General features: G+C 43.8%; 1 protein-coding gene across 1 annotated transcript in view; it reads left to right on the forward strand.

Moving 5' to 3' along the window:
• The window catches only part of LOC143932971 (cell adhesion molecule CEACAM1-like), a 154149-nt gene that overhangs the window by 17509 nt on the left and 119650 nt on the right, over positions 1 to 16990 (forward strand). Inside the window, exon 2 of the mRNA XM_077455896.1 lies at positions 329 to 610. Within this exon, the coding sequence (XP_077312022.1) occupies positions 329 to 610 (282 nt within the window). The remainder of the gene's footprint in view (positions 1 to 328; positions 611 to 16990) is intronic.

A 16990-nucleotide genomic window follows, 5' to 3' on the forward strand; every position in this document is an offset into this window, starting at 1 on the left:
AAAATAAGCTGCTTATATTTACTGTACCTGTCAGAACTCTCCCCCCAGTGCCACATGGGTCCGATGATGTGACACTCAGGAAACCTCCAGCAATGCTGTGCTGGGTACCTAATACCTGGAATACCTTTTAAGTACACTTTTTGGTTTGTGTTCCATTAGGCAATGCACGAGTTAATTTGATGTCTTTTAGATCTCTTTGTTATGTTACTCATTCTACATATACAACCATCATAGATATCTTGTCAGTATTACATTTTGATACTTTGCTATTATACCGTTATTATGACTGTGATTACATACACTGTAAATTAATTTTTCTATATTCCAGCTGTTCTCAACGCTCCTGTCCTCAGTAGTAATAGCACTTCTAATAATCTCATTGGTGGCTCCTATGTGTCTCTCCATTGTAATGCCAGTGGCCAGACTGTCACTACTTACACCTTCTACCGTGATGGGACGAACATCTGCTCTGAGCCCCATGTGATCTGCCAGGATTCCTACTTATACTTCCAACCAATCACAGGGAGCAAAAGTGGAAGTTACATCTGCACCATCCAGAACCCTGTCAGCACCAACACCAGCCGAAACTCTGTACAGCTGAATGTTATAGGTGAGAATTATGTGATGCCATGAAGTAATTGGGCAAGATTAAAGTGCTTGAATTTTTGATGGACACTTAATAATTCCTAACACCTGAAGAAACTCTATACAGCTGAGCGCATCAAGTAATCGACCCATATATACATATACAATATTTCTCTGCACATAAGCAGCATAAGGTGCCTGATTAAAAAAACATTAAACATTAAAGTGTTACTAAACCCACAACAGTAAAATCAGTCTGTATACACAGTAAAGCATGCTTGTTATACTCACTGTGGAACCTAAGGGATAATCCTCCGCATTGTGTAAAAAGGATGATTGGTCCTGTCTTCTCTGATCCTTGCCTTCTTCCACAGTCCCCAATCCATCTTCTGACAATACAGAGCCATGGGGGCACTCTGCACATAGTCAGTTTTGTGTGTATTGCTAGAGAGTTTTTCTTTTTATCTTGGGAGGGTGCATGTGATCAGCACAGGGCCAATTAGCACTGTCCAGACAGAGGGTCAGGGGTCATGCAGCCACATAGGACAATCATGAGAGAATGAAATCTCTTCCTACAAGCTTAACCAAACACTGATAGAAGTCACAATACTGCTCTGACTACTAATGGGAAAAAGTATTTAGCAGTTTATATTTACTAAATGAATTGCATTTCCATGTTCTGTGCACTTTGGGAGACCACATATAGTGAATGCAGGGTCCTGGGTTTTGTAACACTTTAAAGCTTGACGGCACTCAGCACAGTTCTTTGAGATGCCTAAAAACTTGTGTCCAAGATATACAGGCATGCCCCACTTTTAAGTACACAATGGGGTTTATTTACTAGAGCTGGAAAGTGCAAAGGCTCACTTGTGCATAGAAACCAATGAGCTTCCATGTTTTATTACCAAAGCTTAATTGAACAATCTGCTGTTAGAAGCTCATTGGATTCTATGCAGAAGGGAGCCTGATTTTGCACTTTTCAGCTTTAGTAAATAAACCCCATTGTGTATTTATGTAGCACTGATATCCTTGTCTTCTGATGTGTATTAGCCTTATAATGAAAGTCTATGGATGGTTCTATAGCTTAGTGTTTGGCGCCATCTAGCGGCCAAATACTGAAAGTGAACTTAAATGATATTTAGCTTTCAAGCATTGAACTATTTACAGGAAGTGACTGTTACTTACATTGGAGAGTTGACCCCTTTACCCAGGATGCTGAGTGACCTACCCAAAGACACCCTCTCTTGCATTGCATGCTGGGTAGGAGATAAAAGGACCCTGAGCAGCCGTTTTAGGTGTCTTTTAGATGGCCAGGTGTGGTCATGCCCCAAGTGGCTCTAGGTGGTATTGAACTAATGACTGTTCTTGCTCCTGTTTCTTTACCTCTGAGCCACACCTTAGTTCTATTTTGCCTGCTTTTCAGCCATGCCTAGTTTTGCAATAAGTACTGTGGGCAATTCTGTTTGTACCTGTCACTCTTGGATCAGCTGTGGCAGGTTACCTAATCAGCTGGGTATAAAACACTGCCTCACTCTGAGGGCTTGGTCAGTTCATTGTCTCTTGTCACCAAAGGTACCTGTGTTCCTGTGTTCATAGTTACAGTGTTCCAAGACTGACCCCGGCTTCTGACCCTGGCTTGTATTTTGTTTATGCTGACTTTTGGAATCCTGGACAACGGCTTAACTTCGACGATACCTTGGCTATTCCTGTCAAGCCCTTGTGCACAGATTCCCAGCCCAGGTAGCTTATCTCTTTGTTACCGTGGGCTGTGTGTATTTGCAAGGGTGAGCATACACCTCTGCACCATGGACTCCAACCTATGTAAGCCCTCACATTAGGTCTCTTTGGAATGCATGGCCTGCCTGTGAGGACTTGTGGAGAGGCCTCCCGGAGGAAGTGACCTATTTCCTGTGCAGAGCGCAATCCTGCTCGGTTGTGTGAGTGACGTGAAGTGCCAGCAACTCATAGATCTGATTGAGAGGATCCAGAGACACTCATTTGAGCATCGGAAGGCCAGGTCCACCTGTCAGAACGGGACGGAGTGACAGAACCGGCTGATGCAGAAGCAAGCGGCAACTACCGGACCAAAGTTACCATACCAAGGTTCCAATCCAGTTGTTGAGCGGGTTGCTACCCACCGGTTTCTAAACCATTGCACCTAGTCAAATTTACATACAGGCCTCTCTGGGATACCTAGTCCCACGGAGAAGGAGTATAGCAACTGACGCTAGGCAGGCATAAGGCCTACTTACTATCACACTTCAAGCACTGTATTATATTTGTGGAAGCAATTCTAGGATCATCCTTAATTCACTTTTCACTGCATTGACCTTGAATTACAAATTTATATGGAGTTACCCTTGCTAACAAAGATCTGAAGATAAAGACTGACTACTTTAAGTGAGATCTCACGCATAGCTACAAAAGTTGGGGGAGCTCATATATATATATATATATATATATATATATATATATATATATATATATATATATATATTATATTTTGGTTAAGTATCTTGTCGTGTGGAGTATTATTTTCTCTCAGCAAGTGGATCCTGAGAGGACAATACAGGTATATTGTGATATATATTATATTGTACTGTATTGTATTGCACCACAGCTGCGTCAAGGGGATTGGGGCAAGTTAGTGTTTTTTTTTCACTAAAGTGCAGGCCCAATCAAATCAGCCGCTCCTTCGGGAGTCAGTGCTACACTTAAAAGTGGGATATGCCTGTATTCAAAGAAAAGAAATATGCGTCAATTTTCATTTCTGGAGCCAGCATAATGTGAGGCAAGTGTTCTGATAGAAGTCAGAAAGCAAGTCTGAGTCTCATAGGAGACAAACCAGTATAAACATTTGCAAAGATTTGTGATATTTTTCAAAATATCCAGTTACCAAATCATTAAAATAGCAGTTGGGATAGGACATAAAGGGGGAGATTTACTAAAACTGGAGCACTCAGAAGCTGATTGGCTACCATGCAAAACTACACCCCATTCTAATTTCAGCTTGTTTAATTAAGCTTCGACAATAAAAACTGGAAGCTGATTGGGGAGATTTACTAGAACTGGAGAGTGAAAAACCTGGTGCAGCTCTGCATAGAATCCAAAGACAGACATCAAAAGCCTCATGAACAAATTTTCGATAAATGTTCAGCAATAATAGGTATGCACTACCTTGCACTGCAATATGGATAGTTGCCAGGGGAGGGATGACAGCCTTAGGCCTGGGGGGCAAGTCCAGTCACGTGGCCCACTTTAACCCCAAATAAGTTCACTATCTATGCCCACCTTGTATTACAAGGTTACCCATGGCTAGTGGCCAGCAGAGCCCTACAGGCCATGATAAGCTCCCAGCAGGACCTACAGGTGCATGGCCAGCTCCCAGCCTGTGGGTCCTGCTGGGCACTGGCCATAGCCAGCTCCCAGTAGGACCAACAGGCAGCGGTGGTGCGTCCATAAAGGCGCATGAGCGCTGCCCCCCTGTCACTCGCTCTCTCACATAGATAGATTGCATGAATCTGTATATGGTTGCTGCTGCCGCCCCCTATTCATGTGCCTGGTCCTTTGTTGGGCGCCATGCATATGAATTACAGCGGTGGAGTTTCTTTGGAAATGCCTGATTAGAGCCATAGGCTCAAATAGGCTTCCTGATTAGAGCCATGGGCTCTAATAGGCTTCCAAAAGGGAAAACAGCGGGCACACTGCTGTGCGTTCGCCAATTACTTATTGGTGTGTTAGAGAACCAAAGACATTGCTTTCCTAACACTGACCTGGCTCACAGCCAATCAGGTTGCTCAGGTCATGTTACCTGTCACCTGATTGGCTGAAACAACAGGCGCCGCTATTGGACGCCTGATGGGAGGAGAGGACGGGAGGAAAAGAAGTGCAGGAGACACATGAAGGACCCACTCGTTGTCACCTGCTGCCCCACAAGACAGGGCAAGTGCAGGGCAGAAGGCAAGCGGGTGGCACACTGTCACACTGGCAGCATTTGATTGGCACAGTGGCTGCAAATAATTTTTTTTTTCACATTTTTTTCAGTTTGCCCCCCCCCCCAAAATATTTTAGCACCAGCCGCCACTGCCAACAGGCCATGATTAGTTCCAGCAGGACCCACAGGGAATGGCCAGCTCCCAGCAGGACATCATGTACTGTACCATTCCCGAGTCTTTTCTGCAGGTGATCCCTCTGTGTAATGCGGGGACAAGGTCATCCAGTGCCCAGGCAAAGATAGCAAACTGCGCCCCCCCCCCCCCCCCCAGGTGGAAGAGGGAATGGGGGTAATAGTGCCATAATGTTTGTGACGTGCTGTGGGGTCACTGGAAGGAAAAAAAATGCTGCTGCATTTCTGTCAGTTTGAGAAGGACTGATTGATAACTATGTCAGTGCCATCCAGTGCACTGCGATAAAATGTAGAATTACTGTATATTATTGCAGCTTACTGCACCGCACCTCTGGACGGTACTGCAGTGTAAATCGGGCACATAGAGAACAGCTGTATTCTATGTGCTCTAGCAGTGACTGGTATTTTTTTCAGTGTGGAAAAATGCCAGTCACTGCACTAGTGTGAAAAAGCCCTAATTCTGTAGTATAAGTTAATGGAGAGTGAGGGGCTGCATGTGTTAGACTGAGGCATGATTCTGACAGAACTATTGTATTAGATAAAAGTAAACTGGGATGGAAAGGGTGTCAGCCCAAGTACATGTGTGGAATGCCCAGAGTTGAGAGGCTACAGTGATTTATATGAGGAGAGCAGAATTACAAAACAGGAGAGAAGATAAAATGAATGGGAAAAAGATAAGTGAATTGGTGCAAGGAGAGTGTGACTTACCTACAGCAAGATTGTACGGACCAGGAGAGATGAGTGCACAGAGGGAGGGGGAGGGGGATGAAGCATGAGTGAAATCAGCCTGGAATAAATGAAAGAATCTGAACAGAAACAAACGTGATGTGTCCTGAAAGGAGAGAGAGGTTATAGGAGAGCAGCCAGTAGGAGAGTTAACACAGCAGCAGGAGAATGATAGCTTGAAGTTGCTGGCTGACCGGCCCCCCTGTGAAGTGATGGGCCTCCCTGCCGGGAATAGAAGTTACCTGCTTCGCTGCTCAGTTCCCTCCAGTCTCTACCCACCAGACTACAACTCCCAGAATGCAGCGCAGCAGCAACACAGCCAATCAGCGGCCGACTTCCTCAAAAAAAAAAAAAAAATATGTCAGCAAACAGCCTGTTTTGATTAAAAGTTAGACGGCCTGGGGGGAGATTTCCACCCTGCCCCCCGGCCCAGCCCGCCCCTGATAGTTGCTTTTAATAAAATATAGGAATCAATGATTTTGACATCTGAATTGACATTGGCCAGAATAACATTGAGAATAGTGGGGAAATGGCATCCTATAAAAATTATAATGGAAGAATGGACAGGCATCCTAATCTCAAATGGTGAAGGTTCATTGGCTACACCGATCTCAGTAAAGAGCCTTTGATGGAGAGGCTCTTTACCATGTGATCAGCCATGTCCAATCCTGATCACGATGTAAACAGGAAGAGCCGTTGATAAGCTTTTCCTCACTCGCGTCTGACAGATGCGAGTAGAGGAGAGCCAATCGGCTGTTCTCCTGACAGGGAGGGTCTGTGCTGATTGTTTATCAGTGCAGCTCCCCCTCGAATATCTGTTTTACCAATAACAGCTCCAGATGTCTACTTGGGGAAAAATAAACCTGTGGTGAAGTAAAAGTGGAGGCTGACTTTGCTGAACTTTCCCTCTGAAAATGTTAGTTTCCTGGTTGGCATGCTTATCCAATGGCTTGAAAGCAAACAGAAAAAAAGATAAACACACCTCAAATAGAATCTTCATATCAAGATTGGAACACTTTCAGTGGAGAGTTCTCACAGAAACCGAATATGTGTAATCACTGTAAACAGATTCATAAATCAGTTCCTGAGATCTACCTCTATACAAGTCTGGTATCAAAAAATTGTCTATGAAAGTCATTCCCAATGAATAGGATAATTAGCCTCTAACCGGATACAAAGTAACAAGCTTATATGGAAAGGCTCCACTGGGCAGCATATATAATAGTATATTGCCCATCACAACAACAGCCCTTGCATAAGAGTGGATGTAGAGTTTGAGAAAATATAACAGAAATATAAAAATAAAATACCCAACTTTAACCACTTCAGCTCCGGACCAATAAACACCTTAAGGACCAGAGGTCTTTTTGCAATTTCGCACTGCGCTGCTTTAACTGGTAATTGCGCGGTCATGCAATATTGCACCCAAACGAAATTTGCGTCCTTTTCTTCCCACAAATAGAGCTTTCTTTTGATGGTATTTGATTGCCTCTGCGATTTTTATTTTTTTGCGATATAAATGGAAAAAGAGCGAAAATTTTGAAAAAAAAAGATATTTTCTTCTTTTTGTTATAAGAAAAATCGAATAAACTAAATTTTAGTCATACATTGAGAGCAAAATTTATTCAGCCACATGTCTTTAGTAAAAAAAATGTCAATAAGCGTATATTTTTTGGTTTGCGCAAAAGTTATAGCGTCTACAAACTAGAGTACATTTTCTGGAATTTACACAGCATTTAATTTATGACTGCCGATCTCATTTCTTGAGGTGCTAAAATGGCAGGGCAGTACAAATCCCCCCCAAATGACCCCATTTTGGAAAGTAGACACCCCAAGGAAATTGCTGATGGGTATGTTGAGCCCATTGAATATTTATTTTTTTTGTCCTAAAGGATTGAATAATGCCAAAAAAAAAAAAAAAAATTTTTTTACAAAAAGTTGTCACTAAATGATATATTGCTCACACATGCCATGGTTATATGTGGAATTGCACCCCAAAATATATTCCGCTACTTCTCCCGAGTATGGGGATACCACATGTGTGGGACTTTTTGGGAGTCTAGTCGCGCACGGCACCCCGAAAACCAATCACCACCTTCAGGATTTCTAAGGGTGCAAATTTTTTATTTAACTCCTCACTACCTATCACAGTTTCGAAGGCCATAAAATGCCAAAATAGCACAAAACCCCCCAAAATGACCCCATTTTGGAAAGTAGACACCCCAAGCTATTTACTGAGAGGCATGTTGAGTCCATGGAATATTTTATATTTTGCCACAAGTTGCGGGAATATTACAAACTTTTTTTTTTTTGCACAAAGTTGTCACTAAATGATATATTGCTCACACATGCTATGGGCATATGTGAAATGACACCCCAAAATACATTCTGCTGCTTCTCCTGAGTACGGGGATACCACATGTGTGGGACTTTTTGGGAGTCTAGTCGCGCACGGCACCCCGAAAACCAATCACCACCTTCAGGATTTCTAAGGGTGCAAATTTTTGATTTAACTCCTCACTACCTATCACAGTTTCGAAGGCCATAAAATGCCAAAATAGCACAAAACCCCCCCAAATGACCCCATTTTGGAAAGTAGACACCCCAAGCTATTTACTGAGAGGCATGTTGAGTCCATGGAATATTTTATATTTTGCCAAAAGTTGCGGGAATATTACAAACTTTTTTTTTTTTTGCACAAAGTTGTCACTAAATGATATATTGCTCACACATGCTATGGGCAGAAGTCAAATTACACCCCAAAATAAATTCTGCTGCTTCTCCCGAGTACGGGGATACCACATGTGGGGGACTTTTTGGGAGCCTAGCCACGTACGGAACCCCGAAAACCAAGCACTGCCTTCCGGATTTAAATATAAAATGCTACCAAAAAACCTGTTAGCGATGGCAGGGATCAGGCCTGACTCTGCGATCGCTGCAGTTATGTGTTTAGTGTTTTGTAAGTGACAGTGATCGATCGATACTGCACTTGGGTGGGCTGGGCAGAGGGGCAAAACGCAGGTGGTAGCAGGTATCTGGGCTGATCCCGCTAACAATGCGTTTTTTTGGAACCCTAAACTGCTGGGGACGCTAGTATAGATCTGATCAGATCAGATATTGATCTGTTCAGATTCTATAGCACCACGGGAGGTGTATGCTTTGCGTGTGGGTGTTAGCGGTACTGGCACTAACCTAGCGCTGCCTGGGGCGACGCAGACCCTGACCCTAAAACCTAATTGATATCACCCGCCGGGTGATTAGGGGGTTAAACCTTTATTGGGTAATAAATGGTGGGTGCCCTGATGCTATAAAAAACAAACTAACCAGAGTCACCTGTAACACTTACAGTGATCAGTGGTGAAAGGGTTAACTAGGGGCAATCGGGGTTCAAATTTTTATTAGGTAGTATATGGGGGTCCCTGGCGCTATATAAAAACCTGACGGGGAACCTAAATAACTAACTGGCTAACCAGCGTCACCAGTGACACTTATACTGTGATCGCTGGTGAAAGGGGGTGAAAGGGTTAACTAGCAGCAATCAGGGGGTTAAAACCATTATTGGGTAGTATATCGGGGTACCTAGCGCTATAAAAACCTGGCGGTGAACCTAAAAAAATAACTAGCTACCTAGCGACACATGCAGCGATCAGAAAAATGATCGCTTAGTGACACTGGCAAAAGGGGGTGAAAGGGTTAACTAGCGGCAATCAGGGGGTTAAAACCATTATTGGGTAGTATATCGGGGTACCTAGCGCTATAAAAACCTGGCGGTGAACCTAAAAAAATAACTAGCTACCTAGCGACACATGCAGCGATCAGAAAAATGATCGCTTAGTGACACTGGCAAAAGGGGGTGAAAGGGTTAACTAGCGGCAATCAGGGGGTTAAAACCATTATTGGGTAGTATATCGGGGTACCTAGCGCTATAAAAACCTGGCGGTGAACCTAAAAAAATAACTAGCTACCTAGCGACTGTAGCGACACTAATGCAGCGATCAGAAAAACGATCGCTTAGTGACACTGGCAAAAGGGGGTGAAAGGGTTAACTAGCGGCAATCAGGGGGTTAAAACCATTATTGGGTAGTATATCGGGGTACCTAGCGATATAAAAACCTGGCGGTGAACCTAAAAAAATAACTAGCTACCTAGCGACACATGCAGCGATCAGAAAAATGATCGCTTAGTGACACTGGCAAAAGGGGGTGAAAGGGTTAACTCTAGGGGCAATCAGGGGGTTAAATCTTTATTGGGGGGTGATAGGGGGCTACCCTGGACCTAACACTAACTGTCCTGACAGTTTTTACTGTCACAACTGACACTGAATGCATTGATCAGTAAAGAAATGATCAATGCAATCAGTGACACTGTGACTGGGGGGGGGGGGGGGGGCGGGGGGGATCGGGGGGCGATCGGGGGGGGGGATCGGGGGGGGTTTGTGTGCCTGTGTGTACCTACATGTCAGTGTAGTGTTGGTGCACACTTACTATTAGTCTTCTCCTCGTAGTCCGGTCAAAAAGATTGCCCCGAGGAGAATGACATCACTTCCTCCTTCCTGTGTAAACAATACACAGTGGGAGGAAGCTTCTCAATGGCCAGGAGCGATCCAGAGGGGGTGGCCGAAAACCAACGGCCATCCCCTCATCACGGAGCGCTCCTGGACCGAACCGGACCGTCGTATCCAGCGGGAGGGGGTCCGATCGGACCCCCCACCCGCTGGAAGGCAGGCACGTACATCTACGTGATTGTGCCTGCCTGTGCCATTGTGTTGACGTACATTGGCAATACGGCGGTCCTGAAGTGGTTAATAAAATGAAATAAAATGAAATAAAAGAACATTTCGGAGAAGCTCCTGGAGAGCTGTGAGGGTTGCCCTGAAATGTGTAAAATTGATTTCTACAAATCTCACAGTTCCAGAAGAAAAAAAAAACTGATGTAACCATGAATTCTGAGCTCTAGCAGAAAATCCTAAGGGTCGGTTTACACTAGGACAACTTGTCAGGCGACTTAGCCGCCTGACAAGTAGCGTCCCGCTCTGTACAATGGAACCGTTCTAATCGGAGCGACACAAGTCACTCCGACTTAGAAAAAGGTTCCTGTACGACTTTGGGGGCGACTTGCACTGACTTCTATAAAGAAGTCGTTTTGCAAGTCGCCGCAGCGGTCGCGTCTGGGTCGCCTGAGGCAGTCGCGCTGTAAGTCGTGCTGCCTCAGTGTGAACCGGACCTAAAGGAGAATGTCCGGCCATCAGTTCGTGACCTCAAGCTCAAGTGCACTTGGGTTATGCAGCAGGACAATGATCCGAAAACAAAACAGCAAGTCCACCTCCAAATGGTTCAAACAAAGCACAATTTAGGTTTTGATGTGTGCCAAAATTGTTCTACAGCAATGTAAAAGACTATTTGCCATTTATCGCAAACGCTTGATTGCAGCTGTTGCCGTCAAGGTTGGCATAACAAGTTATTAGGTTTAGGGGAAATTACTTTTTCACATAAAGCCATGAAGATTTGGACAGCTTTTTTGCTTTAATAAATGAAACCATAATTTAAAAACACCATTTTGTATTTACTCGAGTTATCTTTGTGTAATAATAAAATTGGTTTGATGATCTGAGTAATTTAAGTGTGACAAATATGCAAAAAGAGAAAAAAACAGAAAGAGGGCAAATACTTTTTCACTGTATGTATGTATGTATGTATGTATGTATGTATATACCCGCATTGACGTATAGCACTCACTTTTTTCTCCTTAAAATCAGGGGGTAATCATGGGTGCATGTTATACACTGATCCCCGCTGATTGTGAGCAGAGCGGAGCAAGCACCGCCGAAATACACACAGCCGAGAGTACTTGGCTAGGCTCGGCTCCTCTCGGCTCTGCTCACAGTCACGCCCAGTACCACCCTATGATGGACATAACACAGGGACTGGACGTGACTGTGAGCAGAGCCGAGAGGAGCCGAGTACATTCGGCTATGTGTATATCGGCAGCCCTCGGCTCTGCTCACAGTCACGCCCAGTCCCGCTATTGGACCGGTGTTATGTCCATCATAGGGCAGGACTGCGAGAGGAGGCGTGAGGAGCCGAGTGCCGCCGAGATACACAGGACTCTGTGTATCTTGGCGGCACCATATTTAAACTGGAAGGCTACAATGACACTGGGGCAAGGCTGCAAATGGCACTGGCAAGGCTGCAGATGAATGCTGATAAGGCTGCATTGAAAGTTTTTTCCTTAACCACCTTCAGACCGGACCATTTTGCTGGTAAATGACAAGAGGTCTTTTTACAATTTGGCACTGCGCTGCTTTAACTGGTAATTGCGCGGTCATGCAATGTTGTACCCAAACAAAATTTGCGTCCTTTTCTTCCCACAAATAGAGCTTTCTTTTGATGGTATTTGATTGCCTCTGCGATTTTTATTTTTTGCGATATAAACGTAAAAAGACCGCAAATTTTGAAAAAAAATGATATTTTCTACTTTTTGTTATTAGAAAAATCCAATAAACTCAATTTTAGTCATACATTTAGGCCAAAATGTATTCAGCCACATGTCTTTGGTAAAAAAAAAAGTCAATAATTGTATATTTATTGGTTTGCGCAAAAGTTGTCACATCTACAAACTAAGGTACGTTTTCTGGAATTTACGCAGCTTTTAGTTTACGACTGCCTATCTCATTTCTTGAGGTGCTAAAATGGCAGGGCAGTTCAAAACCCCCCCAAATGACCCCATTTTGGAAAGTAGACACCCTAAGGAAATTGATAAGTGGCATGTTGAGCCCATTGAATATTTTATTTTTTGCCTCAAGCGATTGAATAATGACAAAAAATAATTTTTTTTTTATTTTTTACCAAAAGTTGTCACTAAATGATATATTGCTCACACATGCTATGGGCATATGTGAAATGACACCCCAAAATAAATTCTGCTGCTTCTCCTGAGTACGGGGATACCACATATGTGGGACTTTTTGGGAGCCTAGCCGCGTACGGGGCCCCGAAAACCAAGCACCGCCTTCAGGCTTTCTAAGGGCGTAAATTTTTGATTTCACTTCTCACTACCTATTACAGTTTTGAAGGCCATAAAATGCCAAGATGGCACAAAACCCCCACAAATGACCCCATTTTAGAAAGTAGACACCCCAAGCTATTTGCTGAGAGGCATTTTGAGTCCATGGAATATTTTATATTTTGCCACAAGTTGCGGGAAAATTACAAACTTTAATTTTTTTTTATTTTTTTTTCACAAAGTTGTCACTAAATGATATATTGCTCACACATGCTATGGGCATATGTGAAATGACACCCCAAAATAAATTCTGCTGCTTCTCCTGAGTACGGGGATACCACATATGTGGGACTTTTTGGGAGCCTAGCCACGTACGGGGCCCAGAAAACCAAGAACCGCCTTCCGGTTTTCTAAGGGCGTAAATATTTGACTTCACTTCTCACTACCTATTACAGTTTTGAAGGCCATAAAATGCCAAGATGGCACAAAACCCCCACAAATGACCCCATTTTAGAAAGTAGACACCCCAAGCTATTTGCTGAGAGGCATGTTGAGTCCATTGAATATTTTATATTTTGCCACAAGTTGCGGGAAAATTACAAACTTTTTTTTTTTTTTTTTTTTTCACAAAGTTGTCACTAAATGATATATTGCTCACGCATGCCATGGGCATATGTGAAATGACACCCCAAAATAAATTCTGCTGCTTCTCCTGAGTAGGGGGATACCACATATGTGGGACTTTTTGGGAGCCTAGCCGCGTACGGGGCCCCGAAAACCAAGCACCGCCTTCAGGCTTTCTAAGGGCGTTACAGTTTTGAAGGCCATAAAATGCCAAGATGGCACAAACCCCCCCCCCCCCAAATGACCCCATTTTGGAAAGTAGACACCCCTAAATTTAGGGGTACACTAGTGAGACTAGGTAATAAATGGCGGGTGCCCTGAAACTATAAAAAAAATAACTAACCAACCAGCGTCACCTGTAACAGTTATATGGTGATCACTGGTGAAAGGGTTAACTAGGGGGCAATCAGGGGGCTTTATGCGGTAGTATATGGGGGTCCCTGGCGCTATAAAAAGCTGCGGCGAACCTAAATACCTACCTGCCTAACTAGCGTCACCTGTGACACTAATACAGTGATCAGAAAAACGATCGCTTATTAGGCTGGGTTCACACTGGAGCGATGTGGGAACGCCACGAATGCGCGGTGGGTTCCCGCATCACATGCCTCCCGGCGGCAGTTCACACTGCCCTATGCGAACTGCTGGGAGTGTCAGTGAAATGTTAATGACACCCCCAGATCAGTTCGCATATCGCAGTGCGATCTGCAAACTCGGATCGCATGGTGTGAACACCCATGCGATCCGATTCTGCTGCGGACCAAAAAAAGGGTCCCGTGCGAGTTTGCGGCGGGTGCGGCGGGTGCGACACGAATTCAGCCATACTATCTGTATGGCTGAACTCGAATCGCACAGAGATCGGATGTGATTTGCACTGCAGTGCGGTGCGAATCACATCCGTTCTCATAAACCGCTGCAATGTGAACCCAGCCTTAGTGACACTGGCGACGGGGGGTGATCACGGGGTTAAACCTTTATTGGGGGGGTTAGGGGGGTACCTTAGAACTAAAGGGGGCTAACCCTAACTGCCCTAACAGTTATTACAGTCACAAATGACACCCGCCGGGTGATCAGGGGTTAAACCTTTATTAGGTAATAAATGGCGGGTGCCCTGAAACTATAAAAAAATAACTAACCAACCAGCGTCACCTGTAACAGTTATATGGTGATCACTGGTGAAAGGGTTAACTAGGGGGAAATCAGGGGGCTTTATGCGGTAGTATATGGGGGTCCCTGGCGCTATAAAAAGCTGCGGCGAACCTAAATACCTACCTGCCTAACTAGCGTCACCTGTGACACTAATACAGCGATCAGAAAAATGATCGCTTATTAGGCTGGGTTCACACTGGAGCGATGCGGGAACGCCATGAATCCGCGGCGGGTTCCCGCATCGCATGCCTCCCGGCGGCAGTTCACACTGCCCTATGCGAACTGCTGGGAGTGTCAGTGAAATGTTAATGACACCCCCAGATCAGTTCGCATATCGCAGTGCGATCTGCAAACTCGGATCGCATGGTGTGAACACCCATGCGATCCGATTCTGCTGCGGGCCAAAAAAAGGGTCCGTGCGAATTTGCGGCGGGTGCGACACGAATTCAGCCATACTATCTGTATGGCTGAACTCGAATCGCACAGAGATCGGATGTGATTTGCACTGCAGTGCGGTGCGAATCACATTCGTTCTCATAAACCGCTGGAATGTGAACCCAGCCTTAGTGACACTGGTGAGGGGGGGTGATCACGGGGTTAAACCTTTATTGGGGGGGTTAGGAGGGCACATTAGAACTAAAGGGGGCTAACCCTAACTGCCCTAACAGTTATTACAGTCACAAATGACACCAATGCAAAAAAAAAAAAAAAAGCAATTGGTGTCACTGTGACTGGGGGGGCAGGGGTAATTGGGGGGTGATCGGGGGGTAAAGGGGGGGTGTGAGTGTGCCTGGCATGTTCTACTGTGTAGTGTAGTGCTTGTGCAACTCACCGATGCTCTCTCCTCGGTGCCGGAACGAAAAATACCGACACGGAGGAGAGAATACATCACTTCCTCTCCTGTGTTTACATTACAGGAGAGGAAGTGATGTCACGGGACATTTTCATTCGTCGGGAGCGATCGCGAGAGGGGGTGGCCATGAATGAATGGCCGTCCCCTCGTCCGGGATCGCTCCCGAACGAATACCGACCGCCGCAGGCACCGGGCGGGGGCCCGATCGGGCCCCCGACCGGCGGGCAGGCAAGGACGTACATGTAAGCCCTTATGCCTGCCCGTGCCATTCTGTCGACGTACATCGTCGTGCGGCGGTCGGCAAGTGGTTAAAATTCCCTCCTAAACTTGGGATGCGTGTTACACACCATATTTATCGGCGTATATATATATATATATATATATATATATATATTGTACATTATAGTAAGTATAGAGTAGGTATCATAAAATATAATGTACATTAACCTTCCCAGGCCAATTTTCAGCTTTCAGCGCAGTCACACTTTGAATGAAAATTGCACGGACATGCAACACTGTACCCAAACTACATTTTTATCATTTTGTTCACACAGCTGGAGCTTTTTCTTTTGGTGGTATTTAATGTTTTTTTTATTTTTTGCTAAAAAAAATGAAAAAAATATTTTTATTTATTTGTAAAATTTAATAACAAAAGACCAAAAGAATAAATATTTGTTCTGCATAAATTTAGGCCAAAATGTATTCTGCCAAATTTCTTTTGGTGAAAATAATCTAAATCGGTGTATATTATTTAGTCTGTAGGAAAGTTATATAGTCCACAAACTATGGTATATATCTGAAAATCGATCAATCCTGATATACTGATGACTGATTTCTTGAGGCCATGAAATGTCAGGACAAATAACCCCCAAATGACCCCTTTTTGGAAAGTAGACAGTCCAATGTATTTAGTAAGAGGCATGGCAAGTTTTTTTTTTTTTTTTTTAAGTTGTAATTTTTTTGTCATAAAGGTGTAAAAAAATACTGCGCTGTGCTCTACCCAGCTGCCAACACTACTGAAGACACAGTAACATGCAAAAATTAAAACAAAAAATTGTGGCGCTTAGGTGGCAACAAACCACATGAACCAGTAAGGCACTAATTCAAGCAAAGAAAATGACATACACTTCAAAAAAAGAAAATATGTGTAAATTCCGTTATATATCAAGAGATCTTACTCCCAGGTGGAAGAGTGCATGAACCTCATGCACACAAAAGGTTAAAGTAAATAAAATGATTTTAACATATACAGTCCATCAAGTGAACGTCTAACAGTCCATGAAATGTGTAATATCAATCACAATTCCAAACTTGAGGTGACGTAAAAAAGGTGAAATTCAACTTCTGATGTGTAGAATAATACCACCACCACCGTGATAAAGAAGGGGAGAGGAGGCTTACCAAATCACGTGGACTCAGAGGAAGGCTTATGCCTCTCGAGTCATATGGGCCTGTAGGTTAGCAAATCAGATAATCATACATCTAGTATGTAATCTCCCGCAAGTCTTCAGGTCATGAAATCATCCATAGTGATCCTCCTATAGTGCTCATCCCATGAAAATAGGGGGCTCAGGTATCAAAGACCATGGAAGTAGAAAACTAGCATAGCTTGATACCGTTTTAACATCCAATTTATTAAAAAATAATAATAAAATTACACTCACATTTAGTTCAATCGTAATAACATAGTCAGAAATTAGTGATGTCTGTAAGGGGGTCCACCCGACGCGTTTCAACTAAACAGTCGTCCTCTGGGGTCTGTATATGTTAAATTAATTTTATTTACTTTAACCTTTTGTGTTCCACCTGGGAGTAAGATCTCTTGATATATAACGGAATTTACACATATTTTCTTTTTTTGTTGTAATTTTTTGTCATAATTTTGGGGAAAGGACAACAAATTAAACATTTTCACATTTACTTTTTTA

The sequence above is a fragment of the Lithobates pipiens genome, unplaced genomic scaffold (genome assembly GCF_037356315.1).
Source record: "Lithobates pipiens isolate NorthernLeopardFrog02 unplaced genomic scaffold, aLitPip1_a1.2 Scaffold_27, whole genome shotgun sequence".
Taxonomy (NCBI): Eukaryota; Metazoa; Chordata; class Amphibia; order Anura; family Ranidae; genus Lithobates; species Lithobates pipiens.